Here is a 16047-nt window from a genome sequence, read left to right as displayed (position 1 = left end):
GATTGCAAAATGCCTATATTGCGGAATGTTTGCAGAATGTAGCTTGCATTTATAGATATTTAGAATTAAAGGGTAACCAGTTTGAGGTTGCTTTTTATCTTAACTGTATCAGAATGTACAAACACAGAAAATGGTCTCCCAAGGGCCCCTATATGTGTTACGTTTACCCAGTGTGCACACGCAGCCCGTGTTTTAGTGCTAGGCCAGAAAGGAATATTCCATTCAAACCCTTGTGTATGCTCAGAGGCAGCTTGCCCATTTCTGTTGCAAAAGCAACAGTTTTGGCTGCAGCTTGTTTCTGTGGGCCAAGGGCTGTGACCCAGAAAGCAGGCCAAGAGGATACGGGAAAGCAGTGCTCAGGCTGTTATGTGCTGGAGCACAAAGCTGGTGCTTTATTTCAGTTACTGTAGGGAGCTCCAGCATTGTCACTGCTGCTGCCTTCCTTGTTGGAGACAAGTCAAGGGGATGCAATCCGAGATCTTCTAAAGATCCCCTCCAGCACCTATCTTCTTGCAATTATCCTCATGTTTGTGCTCTTTGCAGAGTGTTTTAGTTTGGAGAGAATGTGAAACACATCAGACCACATTGGAAGACTCAGAAATACTCTCTATGGTCCAAAAATGTCTGAGCTCTTGTAGGGAAAAGTTCCTTAAGTCAGTTTTGAAGGCAGTGCTCTGTTCTAGGTCCCTGGACAAAATGGCACATTAGTGAGCCTGTACCCCAACTTACAGAAATAATTTTCTAGTCTTTTTTTTTTTTTTTAAATCAAACCCAAAAAGGTGACAGAGAGGGCTACTTGCAGCCAGCAGAGAAGGCACTTGAGCTGATGTGTACTGTAAGGGCATAAGTCATCACTAGGACATGGACAGAGTTGCAGCAAAACACAGCACTCCAGTCTCTGCAGTAACTGAGCTCTTACACTGTTAAGCATCAAGTTCACGGGCAGCGAGTGACAAAATTATGTCTGGCCCCCTGCTTTTTGCAAGGTTTCCTTGTCCATTGGGTTAGGGTTTAGAGTCTCGTCTCAAATTGTTCCATTCAGAGATACAGTGTACTAGAGAATATCTGTCCTGCCGGTCCAGGCCTGTTTGTGGAAAAGGTCTCTTCTTCCCTTAAGCTGAATTCTTGTCTGAAGTCCAGCGATGCTCAAGGCAGTTAGCTGCTGGCACTTTATTAGATCAGTTTGTTACTGCACCTCTCTTACCTCATGCCTCTGCCCTTCAGCTCCAGCAGCTAATTGTTTAAAGTGACAGAGTTGTGAATGGGGCACATAACCTCTTCTGCAGAGAATTTAAAGAAGCTGTCTTAGACTCGTTAAATCATGTATCAGACCACACAATGGGGAGACATTTTGCACATTCATTCTACAGTGTAATTGCACTCAAAGCCAGAGCTTTCTGCAGGGGAAACAGTTGTGTCAGTTGTTAACCAAGGGAAGCAAGCAGCAAGCAGGCTCCTAAGCAGAGAGAGCACAGTGGGTGCTCAAACTGTGAACCATGCCAATAGGGCCTGACAGTTAATACAAAAATCTAGCAGAGTTGTGGCTGTACGGATCTGAACTTCTCCTTATGTAAAATGTTTACTGCCGCATCAAAAACTCTCCCTAGTTTAGCCCACTTGAGCCCCACTGAGCTGCTGTTGCAGCAGGATGGCTGGAAGTCCCTTGAGAAGGATCTATGAGAGCAAGCAAAGGCAGGACGAACTGTTCATGCCCTCCTTATAGTGGGGTGTGTGTGTGCTATCTTAATGCATTATTGGCAGGAACGTAGGTGTATGCGGTTTGCTTTGCAATGGGGTTAAGAGCAACAGTTCACATTTTCCATTCCAGCAACTCTGGGATCCATCTTGTCATCCCAGCACGCATGGGAATTTCACTTAGCAGTTCCTGCAGCCATTCTGGTAACACAGCTGACCGTTCCTTGTGCCCAGACACAGACCCAACCTTGTGCTTCAAGGTACAGTGCAGACGATCAGGCACCTTCTCCTCTGAGCTCTGCCCAGCACAAGAGCCAAACAAAAGTGTCACCCTTAAGCCAACTGTAACACTTCAAGCACATAGAACACTTCAGTCTTCGAGGCAGCTTCTCAGCCTGCTTGTTATGAGCAAATAGTCCCATGGACAGCTGAAGAAGCACCACGTACTTTCTAAAAAAATTGTGTAACAGGAGCTATGAACTTTCAGTAAGGACAAGGACAGGCTTACCGTAATGATTTCTGTGTTGGAAGTGGAGTGGTGGGGGGGGAATTCCCAGCCATGGGTATCCTTTCCAATTTCCTCTTTTGAGGGGTTTGAATTGCTTATAAATACCCTCTCCGAGTCTGTGAGCACACAAGACAAGCTCCATCTCCTTTGGCTTTGCCTTTCTGCGGTGGTGAGTGATATTCTGAATTTGTGAGCTATATGCAGTGTTTTTAGCTGCTATTTGGGAACAGGACTAATGCTTTAGCATGTGGGGCTTCTCTGTACTCATGATAGGAGCAGCAGGGAATGCTAAAATGCAAGTCTCCTCTGTTGCAGAGTCCTTAGCTGAGCTTGAGGTCGCACAGAGGGCATCAGTCCTTGTGGGGGGAGAAGCGAGTTCCTGGGCTAGCCATCAGTGCTGGGGCAGCTGCCCAGGCACAGCTATGGGTGTGATGGATGGTATGTCAGCAGTCTCTCAAAGGTGCTCCAGAACTGCTCATCTCTCTGGTTGTCTCACAGCTCCGTGTCAGGCTTGGGCCGGGAACCATGAGGCTCTGTGTCTGCCTCGTGTTGCTCTCCTTTATTCTATGTGCAAGTGCTGATGTGCCATTCCTAACCCGAGGTGCACACTTTGTCCGGGATGCAGTGGGAGGTAAGTTGCTGTGACCACGGGCCTTTCTCTCAGGAACCCCCTCCCTGAGCACAGGTTACCAGCAGTCAATGGATGCAGTCCTCGGAGCTGGGAGGTCCGCAGCTCCACATGAGGGAACTCGCTGGTTTCTGCTGGTGGAAGAGGGCCTTGATCAGCCCCTGCAGGCCCTTTCCAGGGGCACACCCCCATGCAAAGGCCAATGTGGAGGAGTGCCTCTCTGTGTTACTGCTCCTTGGGCCTTTCAGCTCCTGGCTGAAATGATACTTAACTGTTTCTGGGATGACTCTTTAAAGTCAACATCATCTCCGTTTCTCTGCTTTCTTCAGGGGCACGGGATATGTTAAGAGCATACCAGGACATGCGTGAGGCAAATTATAAAGGTGCTGACAAATATTTCCATGCTCGTGGGAATTATGATGCTGCCCGAAGAGGACCTGGCGGTGCCTGGGCAGCCAAAGTGATCAGGTAATGGAGGGTATTGGACTTGTCAACAGCGAGTTACCAGGGATCCAGGCATTCCAGTTAGAGTGAAGTACTTTTTGACTTGTACTCAGCTTTTGACCTAGAAGGACAGTGGAGGGGAGAGGAAGCAGTTAATGTCTGAACAGCCTGTCTCTATAGGAATGGCGCTTCTCCTCCCACGTGAGTGTATAAGGCAGATTCCTTACCTCTGCATTTCTGGTGATAAGGAACTCTCTTTCCTTGCTGGTTTGTTTCCTGACATAACAGTTACGGATTCCACTGTGGTTCTCAGACAAGGACTGAGTAAGTGCTTGCATCTCACTTTGAGAAGTCCTGTGGAAAAGCTAGTTTTACGTAAGTGAGGAAATCAACATAAAGTGAGTTAAATGCTCATAGGTTCAGGTGGCCTTTTTTCTTCCTGCTAGCGACGCCCGGGAAACATGGCAAAGCGGCGTGAGTGGCAGAGGCGCAGAAGACACCCGAGCTGACCAAGAGGCGAACGCGTGGGGCAGAAACGGCGGGGATCCCAACCGCTACAGACCTCAAGGCCTTCCCAAAAAATACTAACGCTGCCCCCCAGGAGACCATCTCTGCTCCCCTGTTACACCTTTTCTGTGCAGCCGAATAAAGAAATTCTCCTGAAAACTGCTCCCGCTCGCCGCTGGCTTTCCTTCGGGGCTAGGGATCTGAAGTCACCGCGCTGGCTTCGAGGGGAGCAGGACGCTCTCGCGGGCAGGTGCTCCCTGTGCGCGTCCCCGCGGGGCGATCACGGGGGCCACCGGCGCTGCCAAGGGGTGGGGGCCTCCCTTGGCCCCTCGGCTGCGCTGGGAGCCCGGGGGCTGCTTCCCGCGGACGGGGCGGCGGCGGTCAGAGACCGCCGCCACGGACCCGCCCCGGCCGCTGGGCGCCGGCGCCGGCTTACGGTGGCCGTTGGGCTGTGGCCTCCCGGCGCCCCGCCTCGGCAGGGGGCGCTGTGGGGCGTCGCCCGGGCGCCGCTCTTGCCGCTGCCGCCTCGTTGGCGCCGGTGCCGTTGTGGTGGCGGTGCCGGGCCGCTATGGACCGTAACCCATCGCCGCCCTCCAGCGAGGCGGAGGAGGAGGGCGACGCGGTGGGGAACACGGTGTACAGCAAGCACTGGCTGTTCAGCATCCTCACCCGCCTTATCGAGGTGCGGGCCTGGGGGAGCGGGGGCGCCGTGAGGGCAGAGGCCGGCGGGCCCGGTAACGGTCAGCGCCTGGCGGGTGCGGTGCGACCGTTACCGGGGCTGGGGGGGGACACACGACACACCGGTTTCCTAGTTGTGTGGAGGTTTTTTTTAAACTGTGACTGAAGCGATAGGTCGTTGTTAGTGTTTCATGGCATTTCTCGGTCGTAGCTCACGTACCGCCGTACCCCCGTGTGCCGCGCGCCCCCCCCCCTCGTTTTCTCTCAGGTCATTAGCCCCGAGAAGACGGAGCCCACCGTGAGCCCTGAGGGAATCCAGACGGAACTGGACGAAGAGATGGAGAATGACATTTGCAAAGTGTGGGACATGTCGATGGACGAGGTAGGAGCGATGTGCGGGAGTCAGACCTCGAGGGTGGTTCACGGCTACAGGCAGCTTCTGCCCCGTTTCTGTTGCTGAGCGTGTTCAGTCAAAATCCTTCTGGAAGTGGGAGAAGGCACAGAGTTAAACAGGCTGGGTCAGCTTTCTGATGTCGATGGTATTGTTTATTCTCTGGTTTGGCTGACGGTGTCCTGTGAGTCATTAGGAAAGGCAGGTGTGGTGAATTGGCATTGAGCAGGCTCATCACAAAGGCTGCTTTTCAAGATGAGCAAGTACTTTGTGTGCATTCTTAGGCCCAGCACTAGTTTGCAGAAGCAGGCCTTCTGTTGCATCCTAGCTGCTGGATGCCATGCTGCTGTTTGAGGATATAAAGCAGAGCTGTGTGTGAATGTAAAAGAAACAAGGTGGTCTGCCAGACCTTCCCCCAGGTGTCTAATGGATCGTGTGGTGTTATTGCTTAGGGTCAGCTGGCATAACTGGGGCTGTATTCACATCTGTTGGTTTTCTGTATTATGTGTAGGAGTGTGCTGGTTTAACCCCAGTCCGCAACTGAGCACGACACAGCCACTCGCTCACTGTCCCCCCCCCCCCCGGTGGGATGGGGGAGAGAATCGGAAAATTGAGAAAACTCGTGGGTTGAGATAAAGACAGTTTAGTAGGTAAAGCAAAACAAGGAATTCATTCACTACTTCCCATCAGCAGGCAGGTGTTCAGCCATCTCCAGGAAAGCAGGGCTCCATCACACGTAACGGTAACTTGGGAAGACAAATGCCATCACTCCGAACATCCCCCCCCTTCCTTCTTCCCCCAGCTTTACATGCTGAGCATGACGTCATATGGTGTGGAATATCCCTTGGGTCAGTTGGGGTCAGCTGTCCCAGCTGTGCCCCCTCCCAGCTTCTTGAGCACCCCCAGCCTACTCGCTGGTGGGGTGGTGTGAGAAGCAGGAAAGGCCTTGACTCTGTGTCAGCACTGCTCAGCAGTGACTAAAACATCCCTGTATTATCAACACTGTTTCCAGCACAAATCCAAAACGTAGCTCCATACTAGCTACTGTGAAGAAAATTAACTCTATCCCAGCCAAAACCAGCACAAGGAGTTGAACCGAAGCTCGGAGTTATTAGGAGACAGTACCTTAGCTGTAGCTGAAATTAACTCAGGCACATAACCTGTATCTTCAGCAGTTTGATTATGGAGATAATATTGATGCCGTCTCTAAACAGGCATATACTCCTCTAGCAATTGTAATGCATCCTGCTAGTAAGCATAGTTTTCTCTGATAGATAAACAACCTTTTAAACTTTAGCTACAGATTCACAATGGCAATCCAGCATAACTTTTTGGTATTTTTCTCAACATTCTCAAATGCTGGAACAAACTCTCAAGTAAGAGATACATATTTTTTTAAATTATTATGATTTTATTCCCTGGCTCTTTGTTAGATATTTTAAATAAACATGGAGGATGTGTCCTTTACTCCCAAATAGAGGACTAATCTTGTGGTTTAATGTAAAATGAGGAGGAGATTTCCTCTTTTGTATGCTCCGATCAGGTGCTAATGGTAATCCCTTCCCTTGTTTCTTTTTGTATGTGTGGGTGATGTCACTGTCTGAAAACATGGTATTTGCTGAATTCTGATTTAGTGTCTCTGACCCTCTGTTGAGACAGAGAGCAAAAGAAACTAAATGTGACTTTTTGGCTCATTGTATAGCAAATCACTGGCATCCTGAATCACCATAGGGGCTTGCTGATCTTCTCTTATTGAAAAGCAAGGATAATTGGTATTAACTGTTGGGAAATAAGAGATCTCTTGTAGTGAGTTTGAAATCTCTTTGATCCAGTCCTTGTGCTGTGAGAAAAGGTTTGATTTTGCATTTGGAAATTGTAGAAGTCCATTTACTTCTCTATTCACTTTCTCCACAGGATGTCGCTTTATTTCTTCAGGAGTTCAACGCCCCTGATATATTCATGGGAGTTTTTGCAAAGTCAAAATGCCCTCGCCTTACTGTAAGTATGGGCTGTCAAAAAACTGTCCCACATTAATAGCAATAGTAGATCTAAGCTATATATATATGTATGCTATATCTCAACTGGACAGGGGAGAGAAAATAAAACGAAAGGCTTGTGAGTCGAGATAAGGACAGGGAGATCACTCAGCAATTGCACTCACAGGCATAACAGACTCGACTTGGGGAAATTAATTAAATTTATTACCAATCAAATCAGAGTAGGATAATGAGAAATAAAACCAAATCTTAAAATGCCTTCCCCCCACTCCTCCCTTCTTCCCAGGCTCAACTTCACTCCCAAATTCTCTACCTCCTCCCCCTGAGTGGTGCAGGGGGATGGGGAATGGGGGTTGCGGTCAGTTCATCACACGTTGTTTCTGCTGCTCCTTCCTCCTCACACTCCTCCCCTGCTCCAGGATGGGGTCCCTCCCATGGGAGACAGTCCTTCATGAACTTCTCTAACGTGGGTCCTTTCCATGGGCTGCAGTTCTTCAAGGTCTGCTCCAGCGAGGGTCCTTTCCATGGTGTGCAGTCCTTCAGGAATGGGCTGCTCCAGCGTGGATCCCCTGCGGGGTCACAGGTCCTGTCAGCAAACCTGCTCCAGCATGGGCTCCTTTCCATGGGGCCACAAGTCCTGCCAGCAGCCTGCTCCAGCACAGGCTCCTCTCCACGGGGTCACAGCCTCCTTTGGGCATCCACCTGCTCCGGCGTGGGGTCCCCCATGGGCTGCAGGTGGATATCTGCTCCACCGTTAACCTCCATGGGCAGCAGGGGGACAGCCTGCCTCACCATGGTCTTCACCATGGGCTGCAGAGGAATCTCTGTTCCGGCACCTGGAGCACCTCCTCCACCTCCTTCTTCACCTTGGTGTCCGCGTTAGCGATTAGGAACTCTTAGACACCAGTACTTTGCATTTTTTTTTCTTCCTCCTTTGTTTTGATGTCATTGTTTTGCAGCTTGTATTACACAGAGCACTGGCATTTAGGATTCAAGATAGGGTTTTGAAAGGTATTCAGTGTTGGTATAACTCCCCTTTCTCTGAAGTTATCAGAAGCTTTACTTCAGGAGATGAGTAGAGACACATAAGGCTTTGAAAGTTCAGTACTTTGTCTTTTGAAAGTACAACCAAAATTTGGAAGTCAGTGCAAATCGGCTGTCACACTACTTTCTTGAAATAGTGGCTGCTGAGTGTCTGCTGTAATTTAGCAGAGGTAATAGAATGTTAAAAAGATAACCTTGAGTGGTGAGGGTTGATTTCCAACTTAAAGTTGCTGAAAGGAAGCGATTCCCAGGACATTCTGTGTTAGCACCAGTCACCTGCAGGGGTTTCAGAGCTCTCACAGTCCCCTTTATAGGAGCATGCATCGTTTTAATGATTGTCTAGGCATGAATATCCTAATGGGATGCACTGCTTTTGGTTTTGTTTGTTTGTTTTTTTTAAATGTCTGCAATCAGAAAATGGGCTTTGCTGGAAGCTTGTATTAAGACCCCTTTCTTTTGGGAGGAACTGAATATCTGTGAGGGTTGTACTTACATGGTGATATATTTGTTCTTAGGACTTTATTGCTTTAATAATAGGGATGCCAGATTAGCTTCAAAACAGTATACATAGAATATGCAAGTAAAGTTGATTTCAAGTTATATTTGCTTTTATGGAACACTGTAACCCCAAAATATCTGAATAGTACTTGTCAGGAGTATACTTTAGGCTAGTCTAATAGCATCCTGTAGAAAAAATCTGTCTTGAAATCGATGGGTCATAAGAACTTGGAAATAAAAATGGAAAACATCTTTGAACCTTTCTTACTTTTGTCTTACGGCTGTGGAAATAAAATCATGAACTATGTTGCAGTTGCTTCATTATACTGTGTTTTGACTTTTCAGGAAATCTGTGTGGGAATATTAGGAAATATGGCCTGTTTCCAAGACATATGCATGTCCATTAGTAAAGATGAGAATCTCGGGTAAGTGTATATGTGCTTTATACATGCGTGAGTACTGCTTTTCTGGACTCACAATCATGAAATATATGTAATAGAAGGAACTAAGTTTGCCTGCCGTGCCTCATCTTCGTTCACACCTTTTTGGCTGACCATAGTTGTGTGGGAAGTGTTCAGTGAAGAAAAAAAGGCTACAGACCACTTTTTTTTTTTTTTTAAATCACCAGTCAAGTTCTTGAATCTTTAATGTCTAAGTTTGGCAATCTTGAAACATTGGTAATGCATGCACAGTCAGGAAAAGCTGGTTTTAGTCTCAGTACATGGCTGCAGCTGTGAAATTAACCTTTTTATAATTTTTTTTTTTTTTTAAACAAAGATAGTTTTTATTGGAGTCTAAATTGGAGAGATATGGATTTGATGGGTGGACTGTTCGGTAGATGAGGAGGATGGTCGCACCCAGAGGGTAGTGGTCAACAGCTCAATGTCCAGATAGAGATTGGTGACAAGTGGTGTTCCACAGGGGTCCGTATTGGGACCAATACTATTTAGTATCTTCATCAGTGACATAGACAGTGGGATCGAGTGCATCCTCGGCAAATTTGCAGATGACACCAAGCTGAGTGGCGCGGTCAACACGCCAGAGGGACGGGATGCCATCCAGAGGGACCTGGACAAGCTGGAGAAGTGGGCCCATGTGAACCTCATGAGGTTTAACAAGGCCAAGTACAAGGTCCAGCACCTGGGTCAGGGCAACCCCCGGTATCAAGACAGGCTGGGGGATGAAGGGATTGAGAGCAGCCCTGCCGAGAAGGACTTGGGGGTACTGGTGGATGAAAAGCTGGACATGAGCCAGCAATGTGCGCTCGCAGCCCAGAAGGCCAACCGTATCCTGGGCTGCATCAAAAGAAGCGTGGCCAGCAGGTCGAGGGAGGGGATTCTGCCCCTCTACTCTGCTCTGGTGAGACCCCACCTGGAGTACTGTGTCCAGCTCTGGAGTCCTCAGCACAGGAAAGACATGGACCTGTTGGAGTGGGTCCAGAAGAGGGCCACAAAAATGATCAGAGGGATGGAACACCTCTCCTATGAGGACAGGCTGAGAGAGTTGGGGTTGTTCAGCCTAGAGAAGAGAAGGCTCCAGGGAGACCTTGTTGCAGCCTATCAGTACTTAAAGGGGGCTCATAAGAGAGATGGGGACAGACTTTTTAGCAGGGCCTGTTGTGACAGGACAAGGGGTAATGGTTTTGAACTGAAAGAGAGTAGATTCAGACTAGATATAAGGAAGAAATTTTTGACGCTGAGGGTGGTGAAACACTGGAAGAGGTTGCCCAGAGAGGTGGTGGATGCCCCATCCCTGGAAACATTCAAGGTCAGGTTGGACGGGGCTCTGAGCAACCTGCTGTAGTTGAAGATGTCCCTGCTCATTGCAGGGGGGTTGGACTAATGACCTTTAAAGGTCCCTTCCAACCCAAACCATTCTATGATTCTATGATTTATTAATCTAATCTTGCATTTTCTCCTTAAAGCCAAGTGTTATTGCAACGTTTGTGTGATTCAGACTCTCCAACTCTCCTGGAAACAAGCAGGTAGGACATCTCAGAAATTAATGTATCATTAGTGTAGTTCTGCTATGTTCTGAGGCCTGGGAAGAAAATTGACAAGTGGGTTCACTATTTTATTATTCTCTCATCCTACCTTTTTGTCATTTCCGCATTGTTCTGGAATTGATTTGCTGTGAGCTAGGTTCCTGTTTCTGTCACATCGTTCTCATTGTTTTGAATTTACATTTATACAGCTAAAATCAATGAGTTGGCTTCTGATTTGTTAAATGGGCAATTCTTGTCTAGGTTGTTGTTAACTTGCCTCTCCCAGCCTGAGGTGGCCAGTGTCTGGGTTGAGAGAATCCGAGAAAACCCTTCTGTGTATGACTGTGTTTGCTTTATCATGTCCAGCTCTACAAATGGTAAGTTGCCAAAATAACCTGGGAATTAGTGGGTGTTTGCAGAAAAAAATAAGAACTGAAGTATGCAGTTTCAAAGACAAATATTTTCAATTGGGAGTACAGAATTTCTTTAAAATAAAGTAAACCTCATGAATTTAAAGGACACCAAAATGAACTTGTCCTGCCTTTGCAGGTTTATATATATATGTAAAACCAACCAGAAAAGCACCCATAGAGGAAGAAGAAAGCTCTGCGGGGGAATAAAAATAAGTCTAATAGAAGAAATTGTTATTCGGCACAGTAAAGGAAAGGACATAGTCCTCATTCAGGAATATACACGTCATTTTTGATCCTTGAAACAAGATCTCATTTAAAATTTTTTTCAAATTAGATATGTATTTTCCATTTTTAAAACTACCATACTTGAGGAATGTGAACTGGAGGAATGATTCAGTTACTCTGAATGGCAGCAGAATACGTCACAGGCTTTGGGTATGCAGTCAGTGATACGCAAATCTTTCTTCGCATTGATTTAGCAAAAACCACACTAAGCACCTAATCATGGAAATATTTTGAATAGCATTTATTTTTCACATCCAACTCAATTGTAACAGGAGTTACCATTTGTCTAGGAATCCTAATAATTTAGCTTTTTCAGTTTGGTGGTTTGTTGTTTTTTTTTTTTTTTTTTATGACAATGCTCAGAAATCCTGCTCCGTCCAATTGAAATGACAGATCTACTTAAGTAAAATGCAGATTGGCAGGTGTCAGGTTAGCAGAAAGCTGCATATTTAGGGACAAATCTTGGAAACTTTTACTTCAGAAGCACAAGTTACGACTTTTCAGGAACCTGAAGTCTCTTTGCAGAATAATGTTCCTGTTTTATAAGTGGCATGATAAGGTAGAAGGTGCCTGTGGGCTTTCCAACAGTCCCTATTTATCAAACTCTTCACCTGATCTGTGCCGCAAAAAGGAAATAAACATAGCAACCATGAGTAGGTCGTGAACGAAACTAATATATTTCAGCACTGAATTTACTCTGAATACTTTTATATATTAGCATTTTGCGAGCTGATTTTTGCTCTTTGTTTTTAGTCTTGTTGAAATGTACACATTCTCTCTTGTGCAGTTGAATTGCTGGTAAAAGTGGGTGAAGTGGTGGACAAACTCTTTGATCTAGATGAAGAGCTGATGTTAAACTGGATTAAAAATGGCACTTGTCGGTCTGTGGGACCGTCTGTAGATGATTCTCCCGAAGAACTTCCAGATTTTAAGATTGTGCCTTGTATACTTGAAGCAGCCAAACAAGTCCGGTATGTGAGATTTCTTTTCAGTTTCATGGCTGGGGAGACTCCTTATAACCTTGTTAAGGCCTGCGTCTGAACATCTTGATTTTGGTGGGAGCTACATAGTTTGACAGATCATTAGAATACATTTCCCTGTACTTACCATTTGAAATGAGTCAACCAGTTTGTTAGCAAAGAGAACGGCAGTGATTGCTGATAGTCTTCTGTGTGTCCAAAACACACAGAATGTAAACTCAGTAATCAGATCTTTAATTTGTCTGTCTTTTTTGTTTGTTCTGTGTAGATCAGATAATCCGGAAGGACTTGATGTCTATATGCATATTTTGCAGCTCCTGACCACGGTGGATGAGGGTATTCAGGCCATCGGTAAGACACTTGAATTGCTGCATATGATAGGACCAAGAATGGCAATAACTTCTAGATCATCAGATATTTAATGGGGAGAAAAATAATTCACGTACCTAGATTAAATTTGATGGGTTGGTGGGTTCTCTTTCTTTCTTTCTCAAGTGCAGGCTCCTGATGGAGGAAAAGAGACTTGGAGTTTGCTTTATGACCTCATTTGCCATGAACTTTGCCAGCCAGACGATCCACCGATCATTGTGCAGGAGCAAAAGACTGTGTTGGCCTCTATTTTGTCTGTACTGTCTGCTATGTTTGCTTCACAGTCAGAACAAGAATACATCAAGATGAGGAAAAGCAAGTCGTGCTTTTTTCTGTTCTTTTTTTTTAAAGTTATTTTCACAATTGACTTTATGTATGTGGGGTGAAAGTGGTTAATTTATTACTGTTTACTGGAGATCCGTTCAGAACACAGAATTCAGTTACATGTTTGAATACAGTAAGGCTCTTTTCTGGTGACTCTCAAAATCACAGCTAGCTCAAAGTTCAGTTACTGGATATCTCTGAAGACTTACAGTAATAGAATCTACAGATTATGTTCAGTCTTCTCCATTGGGTAAATTAATGAAAACTGCAGAATTCATCTTTGCTAAAATACGAGGTCTTGATAGTAATGTTTTTTTTAGTAGAGGGAGATTCTGCACTTACTTAAACCCATCTTTATCACTTGTTACTTTTCAATCCATTGACAAGTCTTTAGAATTAAAAGCCTATCTTGAGAATGTGAGTCAGGGTCATCTGCAGCAGAAAGACGTTGTGTCGTTTGGTTTATCAGATAGGATTATCTGGATGCAAATTTAACTTACTAGCCTCTCTGAGTTACTACTAGAGACATTTTCCTTCTCATATTCCTTACCACTGGCATATACTTTTTATAGATACAGGTTAGCTTGCAGAAGAAATGTTTGGGGTTTTCTACCACGCTTCCACTTGCTTTTTTAAAACAGTCTTTGATAAAACACAACACTTAGATTATACATTCCTGTAGCTTTTGTATAAAATCTTGTGGTGTGTTTCAAAATTCTGATGCCTTAAAAGGATGGGGAAAAAATTTCAGTGTTAAACTTCCATTTTCTTGTTACTTTATATTAGATATGCCTCTGATTGGGAGCTTGATTCGTATCTTACAATACATGGAGGGCTGTGGGAAGAGATCTGTTGATAACTCAAAGGATTCTGAACAACAAGAGACTGGAAGGGCCGATCTAAATGAGGAAGATTTCCATTTAAAAATTTTGAAGGATATTTGCTGTGAATTACTTTCCAATATGCTTCAAGAACTGACCAAGGTAAGAATAAACAAAATTCTGAGAGGGATTTCTGCAGGGTAGGTAAGAAAAAAGACGTTACTATTAATGTGCACATTTTTCTGCACAAGTGAAGTTGCGTACTGGAAATTCATTAGAGAATCAATCAGAAGGTAAGTAGCAATGTGTGTTAGATGGCAGGGACACAGGTTTTCTGAGCTGTATGCCTTCAGGGCCAAGATTCTGTATGATAAATTCTCCAGGTGTATGTCGCCATTTCTTTTGAATGAAAGTCAATTTATTTAAGAAAAGGAAAGAGTATCAATATATAAACTCACCTTCTCAGCTGGACTTCTTTATTGTGGGAGCATTCAGATTAAGAGACTTGTGGTGTGTGAGCTTTCACACCTTTTTGTATTAGCTACATCTGGCATTCTCTGAGAACTGTAAGTTCTGGTTGTTATACCCATTTTTGAGGATGAAGCACATACTGTAGATACTGTGTGCACAATTTCGAGTTTGTTCTTTCGACAACTGTTCATGACATGCTAGTTGTATTTTCCAGGAAAATACGTTAGAAGGACTACACCAGGGACATTTAAATGAACAGACATGTTCCTGTGCATTTCAGAACCTCTTACCTCTGTATTTCACATCGGTGAGTATATGACAAGGTCTTTAACATAGCTGAAAAAATACTACTCGGGTGGTAAGGCCTTTCAGAATCAGATGTAGAGGTAGGACAGAGTTGCTCAGACACAGGTAGTGTGCCACTTAGCCTCTCTGTCTCTTCTGGATTACTTCAGCCAGAGCTTTGCTTAGATCATCAGCTGATACAAGGGTCAAACTGTGCTGAAATGAAGGAATGTCTGCAAATTTATGCTAGCTGAAAATTTGTCCTGTACATTTTTATGGAATAATTATTCTAAATATTTTTCATAGGGAGCTTTTCTTTGTGTACTTTTAAACAATAAAATAAGAGTTTGGGGAGGGCGATAACGTTTCAAAATTTAGACCAACTGAAACTGTGGGGTTTAGGATGAAGTTATCTACTGTGGAGCATTTTCCATTATTCTTTGCAGTGGCTGCTGCTGGCTGCTGTTGGTGGGAAGGTAGAGGAGTAGAAAGACCCCCTATACCAAGTGTAAGAATTCTGTGTTCCATGCAAGTTTGGTGGTTTTTTTTTTCTTCTTTGTGTGTGTGTTTGCAATTTATTTCCAGGTGGAGAGTTTCCTTGAAGTTCTGCGTGAGGCTGATCAGACACTTGCTGACAATCTAGAAAAACGTTTCCCAAGCCTGAAGGTTCACGCCTAAGAATGTGCATGAAATATTTTCCTTCTTTGGAATGAAGATTTTTGACTCTTTCATTACAGTGTTTCAGAAATCAAGTTTTCAATAAATGCAGGAGAATGAGGCAACCTCCTTACCAACAGGTGGCTTTTAAGAAATGTTGCAGATAGCCCTGATTAACCTAGGGTTAATCTGCTCTGCATGAGGAAGGAAATTACTGTAAATTCAGTTCTGCATCTTCCATCCTGTTTGCCCTAGTGATGAGATCAACTGTTGATTTCTAGTTGCTCTTCTGCAGCATAGTGTTCTTTGAATAACTCTTGATTTTGTGCTTTTCAACTTAAGTTGAAACAGTAAAATGAATGAAATGCACTGAGTAGGTTTTTAACATGATGCTGGTTTCTTCCAAGTTGCTGTTGGCAAAAGGAGGATTGATCAATAGGAAATTTCAGATGTCCTCTGCCTAAGGACCTTCAAGCACCTGATAAAAACAGAGTTAAATTACACAGAGTTGTTTGGGGGTTTTTTCTTTCTTTTTTTTTTTTGTCTTTTAAATCATATCAGTACCTCGAGCAGGTATTGTAACAGAAATGTTTCATCCTGCTCCTTTAAAATCTTCACACTTCTTACATTGAAGCCTCTTCTACACTGCAGCTCTGAGCTGTGGCATCTAGGTCCTGTGCAGTTTAAAGGGTTTGAGAATATGGTTACCAATGGTCTATGCTGCAGCTTCCAACCACTGCAGCCAGTTACCCAGAGTTAGAGTTGTAGGGTAGGTTTGGATTTAATCCGTGGCATACTTGCAAACTCTCCGCTCTTTTAAAGCAGTCTGTACTTCAGTTTAGGAATGTAACGTGTATCAGACAATTCTTTCCTCATTCATGTATCTTATGAATTATCTGTGAATGATATTAGAAATGCCACATTAGCCTTGGTTTTTCAGGGGAGCTTAAGGTGTTAGGTCACTTGCAGTAAATTCAGTCTACAGTCTTCTAAAAATCCCACTTTTAATGTAATGCAGTTAAAACATAATGCAATTTTTAGATCACTTGCCTGCATGCAGTGCAGCTA

General features: G+C 44.6%; 2 protein-coding genes across 2 annotated transcripts; both read left to right on the top strand.

The window, feature by feature from the left end:
* Positions 1–2307: 2307 nt before the first annotated feature.
* On the top strand, positions 2308–3945 carry LOC143163217 (serum amyloid A protein-like). Its single transcript, XM_076344120.1, has 4 exons — positions 2308–2372; positions 2702–2834; positions 3161–3299; positions 3722–3945. The coding sequence occupies exons 2-4, from the start codon at positions 2729–2731 to the stop codon at positions 3861–3863; spliced, it is 387 nt and encodes a 128-aa protein (XP_076200235.1). The 5' UTR covers positions 2308–2372; positions 2702–2728; the 3' UTR covers positions 3864–3945.
* Positions 3946–4313: 368 nt separating this feature from the next.
* SAAL1 (serum amyloid A like 1) lies at positions 4314–15515 on the top strand. The gene is made up of 12 exons (XM_076344118.1): positions 4314–4464; positions 4729–4842; positions 6766–6849; positions 8736–8815; positions 10315–10374; positions 10636–10751; positions 11860–12043; positions 12321–12403; positions 12548–12736; positions 13532–13728; positions 14252–14344; positions 14908–15515. Exons 1-12 carry the CDS (start codon positions 4351–4353, stop codon positions 14998–15000), a joined length of 1407 nt encoding a protein of 468 aa, XP_076200233.1. The 5' UTR covers positions 4314–4350; the 3' UTR covers positions 15001–15515.
* The last annotated feature ends 532 nt before the right edge of the window (positions 15516–16047 follow it).

This window comes from Aptenodytes patagonicus, chromosome 7, assembly GCF_965638725.1.
Source record: "Aptenodytes patagonicus chromosome 7, bAptPat1.pri.cur, whole genome shotgun sequence".
Taxonomy (NCBI): Eukaryota; Metazoa; Chordata; class Aves; order Sphenisciformes; family Spheniscidae; genus Aptenodytes; species Aptenodytes patagonicus.
Note: the sequence above shows the minus strand (reverse complement) of the source record. Positions and strands in the feature narration are given on the sequence as shown.